This window comes from Oratosquilla oratoria, chromosome 13 (genome assembly GCF_046742065.1).
Source record: "Oratosquilla oratoria isolate Oo_2021 chromosome 13, ASM4674206v1, whole genome shotgun sequence".
NCBI lineage: Eukaryota > Metazoa > Arthropoda > Malacostraca > Stomatopoda > Squillidae > Oratosquilla > Oratosquilla oratoria.
The window spans coordinates 61,111,315-61,124,263 of NC_134789.1; the positions used below are offsets into that span (position 1 = coordinate 61,111,315).

At 47.4% G+C, this 12,949-nt stretch overlaps 1 protein-coding gene across 2 annotated transcripts in view; it reads left to right on the plus strand.

Moving 5' to 3' along the window:
• LOC143032146 (uncharacterized) overlaps positions 1–8,969 on the plus strand; it is a 10,112-nt gene extending 1,143 nt beyond the window's left edge. For both annotated transcript variants that reach the window (XM_076196611.1, XM_076196610.1), the window contains exons 2-6: positions 718–1,082; positions 6,786–6,941; positions 7,089–7,166; positions 7,893–8,030; positions 8,485–8,969. In XM_076196611.1, the coding sequence (XP_076052726.1) occupies positions 783–1,082; positions 6,786–6,941; positions 7,089–7,166; positions 7,893–8,030; positions 8,485–8,661 (849 nt within the window). In that variant the 5' untranslated portion in view covers positions 718–782 and the 3' untranslated portion in view covers positions 8,662–8,969. The remainder of the gene's footprint in view (positions 1–717; positions 1,083–6,785; positions 6,942–7,088; positions 7,167–7,892; positions 8,031–8,484) is intronic.
• Positions 8,970–12,949: the final 3,980 nt, after the last annotated feature.

Consider the following 12,949-nt stretch of genomic DNA (forward strand, 5'->3'; position numbering starts at 1 on the left):
TTTTACGACCATGTCGCCTAGGCGCTTTGTCTTCCATCGGGCTGTTTGAAGTGTTGATCATCTGAAGATGTTGCAGGTAGGGTAGATTAGTAATTGGGTGTAAATGTTGAATTGCCTCAAAGTTTATCGTGGGTAATGAACGTCATCTTTATTTCACACGTTCCAGGCAAAATCGGGCGAGATGCAAGTATGTGTGATCTAAGATTTTTCAATTGTCTGAAGAATATGGCCCCCCCCTCACCTCGCGTGCAGGTGCGGATACAAGCCCCCCCCCCCCAACGCCCCGAGTATGGTACACTCATCTCGAGTTTGATTCTCCTTGGATAAACACTTAGTGCGAATTTATGATTTGAATTGTATATGATTTTACATACAATTACGAGCAAAACAGACTTAGGTTTCTGGACCAATCTCCAAGCCAACAGCATTATTCTTGGGGCTAAAATATCGGCGGGTTTCAAGTATCAGTTATCCCTTATCGGTTCGTCCCCCCCCAAAAAAAAAAAAAAAAAAAAAAAGTTCCTGGATCCGCGCCTGCTCGCGTGATAAACACAACGATATTCTCATCTTAGGAGGAAGTTATCACGCTGGACTGTTTTCTTCCAACTTCGATTAATTCGGCAATACCGCCCACTGCCAAGTCTTAACATATACTAGGCTGGTGTGCACGAGTCGTATCCAATAATGAAGATACTGATAACTAAATAACCTTTCCAGAACCTAACAAGACCACTTCGTCGAGATATTCGTCCCAGGCTCTTGGGTCCACTTCGCCTCCAACAATGTCCACCCAGTTTTGTGCACACTACACTGCCCTGATGGCTCACGTCCTCCTTTTCCTTCTGGTCCCAAGTACCCTCCCAGTGAGGGCGTTTTTCACGTCCAACAACCAGGATAATCTGGAGTATGAAGTGGAGGACTTGACGGAGGAGCTGTCGAAGATAAAGGTCGAGGACTACATACCAAGGAGCTATGGGATCGAGGATTATGTACCCACTCCCTACGGGCACCTCCCGCTGAGCTACCACAAGAATCGTCCTGTCTGCCACATGATTCCACGAGCTGTTTGGCAGGAGGCTGTAGTAAGTAAAATGTATAAATATGAAAAAATGTACAGAAATGTGTATTTATGGGTAGTTTGCCTAACAATTCACGGTCTAACAACCTTGGCTCTTGTTAATTATCATCCAAGTAGGCAATAATGAACATAAAGTACATATTCATGAACATACAATTCCCTACTCATTCCTTCGATAAAAAGTACTTCCTTTCCTTCTTCCTCGGACTAAATCCAGTCTCAATTCATCCTTCCTGCTAATCTTCAGTACCTTAACTCCCAATACTCCACCTTCCCGCAAGACCAGTCCCCCTGGCCTTCCTTTTGGTCCTCTCCCCTACCCTTCCTGTTGCTCATTTCCTCCCTCCTCCCCCTCCTAAACCTCTGGTAGGTCCTCTTTCCCAGCCACCCCAAGTCTTCCTGTAGGTCTTCCAACCTCTCCTTCCTGTTGGTTCTCTCGTTCCACCCAGCCTTCCTGTTGGTCCTCTCGTTCCACCCAGCCTTCCTGTTGGTCCTCTCGTTCCACCCAGCCTTCCTGTTGGTCCTCTCGTTCCACCCAGCCTTCCTGTTGGTCCTCTCGTTCCACCCAGCCTTCCTGTTGGTCCTCTCGCTCCACCCAGCCTTCCTGTTGGTCCTCTCGTTGCACCCAGCCTTCCTGTTGGTCCTCTCGTTCCACCCAGCCCTCCTGTTGGTCCTCTCGTTCCACCCAGCCCTCCTGTTGGTCCTCTCGTTCCACCCAGCCCTCCTGTTGGTCCTCTCGTTCCACCCAGCCCTCCTGTTGGTCCTCTCGTTGCACCCAGCCTTCCTGTTGGTCCTCTCGTTCCACCCAGCCTTCCTGTTGGTCCTCTCGTTCCACCCAGCCTTCCTGTTGGTCCTCTCGTTGCACCCAGCCTTCCTGTTGGCCCTCTCGTTGCACCCAGCCTTCCTGTTGGTCCTCTCGTTCCACCCAGCCTTCCTGTTGGTCCTCTCGTTCCACCCAGCCTTCCTGTTGGTCCTCTCGTTCCACCCAGCCTTCCTGTTGGTCCTCTCGTTCCACCCAGCCTTCCTGTTGGTCCTCTCGCTCCACCCAGCCTCCCTGTTGGTCCTATCGTTCCACCCAGCCTTCCTGTTGGTCCTCTCGTTCCACCCAGCCTTCCTGTTGGTCCTCTCGTTCCACCCAGCCTTCCTGTTGGTCCTCTCGTTCCACCCAGCCTTCCTGTTGGTCCCCTCGTTCCACCCAGCCTTCCTGTTGGTCCCCTCGTTCCACCCAGCCTTCCTGTTGTTCCTCTCGTTCCACCCAGCCTTCCTGTTGGTCCTCTCGTTCCACCCAGCCTTCCTGTCGGTCCTCTCGTTCCACCCAGCCTTCCTGTTGGTCCTCTCGTTCCACCCAGCCTTCCTGTTGGTCCCCTCGTTCCACCCAGCCTTCTTGTTGGTTCTCTCGTTCCACCTAGCCTTCCTGTTGGTCCTCTCGTTGCACCCAGCCTTCCTGTTGGTCCTCTCGTTGCACCCAGCCTTCCTGTTGGTCCTCTCGTTGCACCCAGCCTTCCTGTTGGTCCTCTCGTTCCACCCAGCCTTCCTGTTGGTCCTCTCGTTCCACCCAGCCTTCCTGTTGGTCCCCTCGTTCCACCCAGCCTTCCTGTTGGTCCTCTCGTTGCACCCAGCCTTCCTGTTGGTCCTCTCGTTGCACCCAGCCTTCCTGTTGGCCCTCTTGTTGCACCCAGCCTTCCTGTTGGTCCTCTCGTTCCACCCAGCCTTCCTGTTGGTCCTCTCGTTGCACCCAGCCTTCCTGTTGGTCCTCTCGTTGCACCCAGCCTTCCTGTTGGTCCTCTCGTTCCACCCAGCCTTCCTGTTGGTCCTCTCGTTCCACCCAGCCTTCTTGTTGGTCCTCTCGTTCCACCCAGGCTTCCTGTTGGTCCTCTCGTTCCACCCAGCCTTCCTGTTGGTCCTCTCGTTGCACCCAGCCTTCCTGTTGGTCCTCTCGTTCCACCCAGCCTTCCTGTTGGTCCTCTCGTTGCACCCAGCCTTCCTGTTGGTCCTCTCGTTCCACCCAGCCTTCCTGTTGGTCCTCTCGTTCCACCCAGCCTTCCTGTTGGTCCTCTCGTTCCACCCAGCCTTCCTGTTGGTCCTCTCGTTCCACCCAGCCTTCCTGTTGGTCCTCTGGTTCCACCCAGCCTTCCTGTTGGTCCTCTTCTCTCACCAGCCTTCCTGTTAATCCTCTCATTCACCCCCACCCCCCCATTCTTCCTCGGTGTTCTTGATAACGCCGTTCGAGTACCCACATACGCAATGCATCACTTCCTCGGGACTTGATTGTATATGTAAAACTATGAATTTAACTTTTAACGATGTATCATCGCTGCATTTTCAATATCTTTTTTTTTATAAAAATCTTCCGTAAACGATTACTCCATTTTTGCTTACACGGAAAGCTACCTCTAATCTAGTTTCGTTAATTTCTTACCTCCGAGCTAATTTCGTATAATTTGGATCTGCAGTCTCGCCAATCGCAGAAGTCGGAAACGTAATTCTGTGATGTCGGTGTTTTCCGAGCGTTCCCTCTTGATACTAATTACTATAATATCGTATGTCGAGTAGTTTGTGTAATTTAGATATTCTATTTTATTGCAGTGACAAAGGCGATTTACATATTTCAATGTTATTTTCATAATATGAAGTTTAATTGTTGAAAAAGTATCGTGTTGTAATTTATTTTTTTAATTTACTATTTTAGTAAACAAAAGAGCATAATAAACATATTGGCGCAATGTACGCATGTATTGCCTTTCCGCTTCCGATGTTTACATAAAGGTTAAATAATCTTTTGTGACAGTTTTCTTAATGATGGACCATTCATCAGATTGACATTTTGATCGGTTAGTAGCACCATATCTTGTTCAATTAAAAAAAAAAAAAAAAAAAAAGGGGGCGGGGTTCCAAATTCTTCCCGGGGAACTCGACAGACTTTTACATATCGAGTCTTTGGTACGCCAAAATATGGTAAACCAAAGAGAACCTTGCTTCCTGTTGGTTCTCTCCTTCCTCTCCCACCCCCACTTCTTGTTGGTCCTCTCCTCCCTCCTCCCCACTCCCCACTCCCAGCTTTCCTCTAGGTCCTTTCCCTCTTCCCCTCAGCCTTCCTGTTGGTCCTCGCCTTCCCCCTCAGCCTTCCTGTTGGTCCTCTCCTTCCCCCCCTCAGCCTTCCTGTTGGTCCTCTCCTTCCCCCCCAGCCTTCCTGTTGGTCCTCTCCTTCCCCCCCAGCCTTCCTGTTGGTCCTCTCCTTCCCCCCAGCCTTCCTGTTGGTCCTCTCCTTCCCCCCAGCCTTCCTGTTGGTCCTCTCCTTCCCCCCAGCCTTCCCGTTGGTCCTCTCCTTACCCCCAGCCTTCCTGTTGGTCCTCTCCTTCCCCCCCAGCCTTCCTGTTGGTCCTCTCCTTCCCCCTCCCCCCAAGCCTTCCTGTTGGTCCTCTCCTTCCCAAGCCTTCCTGTTGGTCCTCTCCTTCCCAAGCCTTCCTGTTGGTCCTCTCCTTCCCAAGCCTTCCTGTTGGTCCTCTCCTTCCCAAGCCTTCCTGTTGGTCCTCTCCTTATCAAGCCTTCCTGTTAGTCCTCTCCTTTCCCCCCAGCCTTCCTGTTGGTCCTCTCCTTCCTCCCCTCCCAGTCTTCCTGTTGGTCCTCTCATTCCTCCCCTTCCAGCCTTCCTGTTGGTCCTCTCCCCCCCCCTCCCCCGCCTTCCTGTTGGTCCTCTCTTTCCCCTCCCCCCCCCAGCCTTCCTGTTGGTCCTCTCCTTCCCCCCCCCCCTTCCTGTTGCGTCCCTCTCCCCCCCCCTTTCCCCTCCCCCCCCCCCCTTCCCCCCCCCAAGCCTTCCTGGTTTTAGTCCTCTCCTTCCCCCAGCCTTCCGCCCCCCCCCCCCCTTCCCTTCCTAGCCCCCCCCCCCCCCCCCCCCCCCCCAGTCTCGCCCCCTCCTTCCCCCCCAGTCGCCCCCCCCCCTTTCATTCCTCCCCATCCCCCTTCCCCCTTCCTCCCCCCCCCCCCCCCTTCCCCCCCCTCCCCCCCCCCCCCAGCCTTCCTGTTGGTCCTCTCCTTTCTCTCCCCCCACTTCCTTTTGGTGATCTCTCCTGTCTGTCTTTCTGTCTGTTTGTCTGTCTGTCTGTTTGTCTGTCTGTTTGTCTGTCTGTGTGTCTGTCTGTGTCTCGTGTCTGTCTGTGTCTGTCCGACTCTGTCTGTGTCTGTGTGTGTCTGTGTCTGTGTGTCTGTCTGTCTGTGTGTCTCTGTCTCTGTGTCTGTCTGTCTCTGTCTCTGTGTGTTTGTCTCTATCTCTGTCTGTGGGTCTGTCTCTGTCTCTGTTTGTCTCTGTCTCTGTGTGTTTGTCTCTATCTCTGTGTGTCTGTCTCTGTCTGTCTGTCTCTGTGTGTCTGTCTGTCTCTGTGTGTCTGTCTGTCTCTGTGTGTCTGTCTGTCTCTGTGTGTCTGTCTGTCTCTGTGTGTCTGTCTGTCTCTGTGTGTCTGTCTGTCTCTGTGTGTCTGTCTGTCTCTGTGTGTCTCTGTCTGTCTGTCTGTCTGTGTCTCTGTGTGTCTGTCTGTGTGTCTGTCTGTCTGTGTGTCTGTCTGTCTGTCTGTCTGTCTGTCTGTCTGTGTGTCTGTCTGTCTGTGTGTCTGTCTGTGTGTCTGTCTGTGTGTCTGTCTGTGTGTCTGTCTGTGTGTCTGTCTGTGTGTCTGTCTGTCTGTGTGTCTGTCTGTCTGTGTGTCTGTCTGTCTGTGTGTCTGTCTGTCTGTGTGTCTGTCTGTCTGTGTGTCTGTCTGTCTGTGTGTCTGTCTGTCTCTGTGTGTCTGTCTGTCTCTGTGTGTCTGTCTGTCTCTGTGTGTCTGTCTGTCTCTGTGTGTCTGTCTGTCTCTGTGTGTCTGTCTGTCTCTGTGTGTCTGTCTGTCTCTGTGTGTCTGTCTCTGTCTCTGTGTGTCTGTCTGTCTCTGTGTGTGTGTGTCTGTCTCTGTGTGTCTGTCTGTCTCTGTGTGTCTCTGTCTGTCTGTCTGTCTGTCTGTCTGTTTGTCTATCTACTGTATGTCTGTGTCTGTATGTGTCTGTATCTCTCTGTGTCTGTCTCTCTGTCTGTGTTTGTCTGTGTGTGTCTGTCTGTGTGTCTATCTGTCTGTTTGTCTCTCTGTCTATGTCTGTCTGTATGTATCTGTGTCTATGTATGTCTGTCTGTGTCTGTCTGTCTGTGTCTGTCTGTCTGTGTCTGTCTGTGTCTGTCTGTCTGTGTCTGTCTGTCGGTCTGTCTGTGTCTGTCTGTCGGTCTGTCTGTGTCTGTCGGTCTGTCTGTGTCTGTCGGTCTGTCTGTGTCTGTCGGTCTGTCTGTGTCTGTCGGTCTGTCTGTGTCTGTCGGTCTGTCTGTGTCTGTCGGTCTGTCTGTGTCTGTCGGTCTGTCTGTGTCTGTCTGTCTGTCTGTCTGTCTGTGTCTGTCTGTCTGTGTCTGTCTGTCTGCCTGTCTGTCTGTCTGTGTCTGTCTGTGTCTGTCTGCCTGTCTCTGTCTGTGTCTCTGAATCCGTCTTCCCATCCTCTTTCGGTCTTTATCTGCCTTCGCTATGTCTGCATTTTGTTTCCCTCTGGGCCTGGCTCTGGTTCAGGTTCTAATTTCTTCCGAGGTCTATCCCAGGAATTGGAACTCACAATTGAGGGAATGCGAGACCAGCACGCTTCCAACGACGCCACCAGCGCGTTTTGCGGACGTCCCTTTAACCCTCAGTTCCTCTTCCGTCAGATCTATCAGGCGTGGCCGACATTCGAGACGGTGACGACGTCGGTGACCAAGACTCGGTGGCACACGCACATAGAGACCGTCCAGTATCCTGTGACGGTCGTTAGCTTGTCGACGGTCGTCCTCAAACGTGACGTCATTGTCAAGACGGACACTGTGGTAGGTGGAAGATTGGAGAGGGAGAGAGGGAGGGAGGGACGAAAGGAAGATTGCCCCCGCATCATTAATTGTGTTATCGTTAGGTTTTTAATTTGCTATTTTTGTTTTATATTTTTGTTTATTTGTCTTGTTTATTTTGGTCCGCAGTGTGTTCCCACTTCTATATATCTCGTCACACCGAAGTTCTTGACGGAGCTGCGAACCCTCTACAATACCTTTGTGAAGGTACGTATGCTTTGGCTGACCTGGATTAACCCGGTCAACATCAGGGGCACTCTTCACTCTTTTCTGCATAAACCAAGTCTGGCACGGGGGGTGGGGAGCAAAAAGTAGGATATGGTGGGGATGTACAGTAGGGGAATCTAGGCATTGGGTGCAGGTGAATGGGGGTTGGGGTCGGGTTAGGGCATTGGGGATGGGTAGGCTGGGTTGGGGGACTGGGTGTGTTTGGGAGAGGTGGGGTGGGATGGGGTGTAGGGTAATGGTCTAGGTGTGGGTGGGTGGGTGAGACAATTTGCGAGTGCAAAGCCCTTGCCCATTTCATTCTTAATGATACACTAAGGCGCAGACAACGATAAACCACGCTTAGGTCGCGATAGTGCTTTCTGCAATACATCGGATGTTCTTTCCTTGGACCGTATTCTAGAACTCTCTCGTGTGGCACACCGTAGTGTCGTGTAGGCCATCGATATCTAGCGAGGATTTTCTCTAGTCTTTGACCACCCCAGTGGCGATTCTAGAACTATGAAAGTGGGAGGGCCAACATAGATGTGAGGGGGCATAGGTTAGTTGTAAACAAAATGAACCTTCACGGGTGGAAGACTTTTTTTTTTTTTTTTTTTTTTTGGGGGGGGGGGGTGGGTAATTTACCCCTCCCCTCCCAAAAAAGTCTTCTACCCGTTTACAGAACCTAAGTAATGATAATTCATGACACCCTCTGGCTTCCCGCAGAGCCTGACCGTAACGGCCACAAACTACATGACGACAACGAAGTTCGCTGGTCACGAATTGACCGTTACTCGAATCAGCTCTTCCTTCCTTACCAGCATTGTTCCCACCACCGTGTACACTACGATCTGGTCAAAGGAGGTATGTGATTCACTACGATTTTAAATCACGTGCTGGACTCGCGATTGATAGCTATTACCCTCATGGATGAGAGCTCGCATGGAATACCCCTTCTCTAATCACTCAACACCTCATCTAAACCCCCATGTAACTCTAGGGAATGTAAAAATCTTTAATCGTAAGGGAGTGTGAAGGATACTAGTCAGTTTAATGCTGTATTTATAGAGGAACTGTTAACTGTATTTTTCTTGAGTTTCCTTTTTCTACATGGATTATTTTATTTCAGGGGTTTGGAAAAATCTAGTTTCTCTGATTTGTATCGATAATTCCAACGTGACTTTTTATATTTTTTGGCAGGGGGATAGCTTAAGATAAATTCTGAGCTCTTAAGGGTCACTTTGAGTGAAAGTAGTTTTGATCCTGTTTTTGTTATAAAGACAATATTGGTCTGACTCCCACCCCACCCACTTCGCAGGTCGAAACTGTCACTCGTCCAGTTTACGTCACGACAGAGCTGTTAGTGAAAGCGCCCGAGCTACGCGTCGTAACGTCAACGATGACGGAGACGAATTACCTCAAATCTACACAGTACGTCACAGCCATTGTAAAGGAGAGCGTCTGCCAAAAGCAATACGAAACTCAAAGTTATTGATACGAAGTGGAGGAACTTAAATAGTTGTCAAGCTTAATGTGGGATAGACTGCTTGGCGTATTTTTTCCTTTAGTACCAAATTTCAAATTCTAAAGATGAATGTACATAAAGTAATTCTTTTTAAGAAAGTTTCAGTTTTGTATTTTACATGTTTAAAATCTCGGAATTGTATTTAGAAACGTAAATTTTCACTTTTACATTAGTGCACCGTATACTGTATTCCAATGTGTATTGTCAAGCTGTTGCCTTTTAGACTGTTTTAGAATTAATTTTGTACATTTTACTAAAATAAATTTTCATCAAATAAATTTACTGTTGTTCCCCTCCAAACTTATCGAATTTCCTTAAAGAGCCACTGTCGACGAGTTAAACAGGACGAAATAGTTGTCCCAGCCAAGACCTAAATTTCACAAAAAAATGGGTAGAAATTAATTTGCCAATCGTTATCGGATTGGAACGAGCTTTCAGCAGAGGTGGTTGATCGTAATATATTTCAGTCTTAATGTATTCTTGGATAAACACCATAATTTTTATTTCGTATTTTTACAGTATCACGCAATAACACTTCACTTTTTTTTGTTTCTGGATTTCAAAGATACATTTTTTATATAATGATTACGTTAGGCTAGGTTAGGGTACAATATAAACCATTTAAAAGTTGTACAATAAATTAGTTTCATATTACAGTACAAGTTACTTAGTATTATATTTATAGTTACCCCCTCTTTTTTATTTTCTGTGTTGAAGTTTCTTTATAGAAAACTAACCTTGCCTCGAAAACATACATATTTTCTTCCAGTCTGGTGCAATCATAAATTTCAACTTGTTTGACTGGAGTCAAATTTCGCAAAGACTACAAACTGGCTTTTAGATGAGTTTGAAATATAATTTCTGTAGTCTACACACCACCTCTGTTATTTGTTCAATTCTGGCGGAATAAAATACGTATACCTCTTTATAAGGGAGGTAGCCAAAAAACAAGGCATAAAATCCACTTCCACTCATTCCATCCCTAATATGCTCCATTTCCCTCCACCTTCCCTCCCTATTAATTATCTTTGCACCTCCTGGATGACTGGTCATCCCTTCATCTCGCCCACTGCCTCGAGTCAGCAGTGTCACAAGACACAGCACATCCACAGCAGGGGCGCTTCATTATCGGCGACACCCCCTCTCCGTCCCCTCATGCAGGAAAGAAGACTGGAAGAAATCCCTTCGGGTTGCGTCAGTTTATTTCTCGTACATAATCCCTCGCCCCCATCTCCCACCCACTCCCCCTCATGCATCACATCATCCACACACAACCATTCTCCATTCAACCTTACCTTCTGTCCTCTCCCGTCCTTCCTCAACAGATATTCCCCTCTTTCTCAATGCCCCTTTTACACTATCCATCCATCTCATCCTATGTCGACCCCTCTTGTTCACTCCTTCCACCTCTGCCTTCCACCACCTTTTCCTAGTCTGTCTTCACTCACTCTTTCCATGTGTCCAAACCACCCTAACACTCGCCAACCCTATCTTCCAACTCCCTTTCCATCCCCGTTCTCCTCCTCACCTTATTTCTCACTGTCCAGCCTAGTAACCTCTATCATACTTCTAAGACACCTCATCTCAAACATATTCAAACCCCTCTTCTCTTCCTCTTATGTTCAATGTTTCTGCCACGGAGAGTACTGTCGGCACAATCGCTCCTTTATACAATATCTTCTTAGTATCCATTCCCAAATGTCTATTTCTCATTACACTTCTTAATCCACCAAGACATTTACTCACTTCTCTCAATCTACAGTCTACCTCCACCTCCACTCCTCCCTTTCCTGCCACATTTGCAACCAAGTGTCTAAAACTATCCACTTCCAGTCTCTCTTCTTAATACTCTCTCCCAGTCTGCTGCCACTTTCTTCCCTCGTACATCACATCACCTTACTTTTACTCGCATTTATCTTCAATTTCTTTCTTTCGCACACCTTTCTAAAATCTCACTAACTTCCTTAATCCCTCCTCTGATCCTGCTACAAGTGCAGTGTTGTCAGCAAACAACAACTAGCTTATCTGTGAGAATCAACCCCATGTGAGATCGAAACCTTTATTGTTACCAATAAGGTTTTCGATCTCACACGGTGTTGATTCTCAGTCTTGTCGGCTTTTGCCATTGTTTCAACTAGCTTATCTCCCACTTTTCTCAATTTTCTTTAACAATCTCCAATCCCTTACCCACTATCCTTACATTCGCCTCTCGCACCACCCCATCGATGTATAAATTAAATAGCCAGGGTGACATAACACATCCCTGACGAAGTTCCATCTTTACCTCATACCACTCACTCTCTCCATTTCTAATCCTGACACACTATCTATTACTCTCGTAAAGACTCGACTGCTCTTAACAGCTTTCCTCCTATCCCATATATCTGTAATACCTCCCACAGTGCCTTCCTGTCCACCCTGTCATGAGCCTTTTCCAGATCCAGAAAAGCTCCCCAAAATCATTACCTTTTCCCATAGCTTTCTCACATGTCTTACCACAAAAACCTGATCTACGCAACCCCTACCTGTCCTAAACCTATAATGTTCCTCGCCAAAACCCGTTCCTCTCCTAATCCTATCAATCAAAACCCTCCCATAGCCCTTCCCAGCTACAATTAACAAGCTGATCCCTCTGAAACTACTACTCACACTTGTTCCCTTTTCCCTTGTAACGTGGAACTATACAGGCACTCCTCCAGTCCTCGGGCACTCTACCCTCTCTTAAACATTAAATAACCTCACCAGCCAGTCAACTATCACTGTACCTCCTTTTTTTTTTTAGACATTCTGCATGACATCCATCCAACCCAGGTGCCTTACCTGCTCTCGTCTTGACTGCCTTCACTTCATCTTTTCTTATATCTCCATTTTCCTCACTTATCAGTCGTTTTCTTAGCGCTTCCCACTGCAACTACCTTTCCCTCCCTATCCTTCATATTTAGAAACTCCAAAAAATACTCTACCCATCTTCCATTTACTGCCTTCTCTATCATTATCTCCATCTGCACCTTTTACCTTTTCTTCTCTACTTGATTCACCTCCTCTTCCTCTCTTAATTTCTTTCCAAAACCTCTCTTTATTACTTAAAAAAAAGGTACTCTTACCCCATTTCACATCTGCTCTCATCTTTACCTCCTTTATTTTATGCTTTACTTTTTTCTTTGTACCTCTTGTATGATTACCTCGTCCTATTTTGTAACCAATCTGTGAAATCTCTTTTCTTCTCTTATACAACCTTCTTTGCTTCCTCATCCCACCACTCATTGCCCTTCCTTCTATTTCCTCCCGTCTTCCTTGTTCCACACACCATCTTTACACACCTTGTGACTCCTTGAACCATCCCTATTCCACCTCCACTCCTAGTTCTACTCTATCCTTCACTCCCTCCCACTCCTCTCTCAGCTTCTTGTATTCTTTCTCCTTTTCTTTCTCTTTTAAGCAGTTAATTCTAAGCACCTCCCTACCTTTTGTCCTTTTCCTTTCTCCAACTATCCCCCTCTTTCAACTTACCTTCCAAAATGACCTAATATTCCCCCACTCTCTCCCCTTAGAACATATAAATCCTTAACTCTTCCTACTATACTCCTGGTTACCACTATATAATCCATTAATGCTCTATCTACCACCCTTCCATTCACCACCCTCTCCCATGTGTACTTATGTTTGACTTTCTTCCTAAACACTGTATCTGCTATCATCTAGACACATCAACTCTCAATTACGATTTTTTCCTGGAACTCCACACTTCCCAACCACTCCATCTATTGGTTTATTTCCTACACTAGCATTAAGGTTACCAAATACCACTACATTGACATTTCTTCCTAATCCCTCTATGCACTCGTTTAAATACATCCAAAAAGCCTCCTTTTCCTCTACTCTCTTCTCACTACCAGGCCCATTTGTACTTACAAAAACCCACATCTTCCCAGATTCGCTTTCATCCACATTAACCTTGAAGAAGCCTTCTTCCACTCCACTATACATTTACCTATCTCTTCACTTGCTAATATAGCCATCCCTTCTCTCCCTCGTCCTCTCTTTACTCCTGAGAACCTCCTATCTACACTTCCAAACTCGAACTCTCCCCTCCATCTCAATTTAGTTTCACTCACTGCCAACACATCCATCATTCTTCTCACAAACATACTGCCTATCTCTTCCCTTTTACTCTCATCTGTACCACATCCACGCACAATAAAAGATCCAAACCTTAGGGCACTAGTTGAAAAACTTTTAGACCCTCTTATGCCTTTAC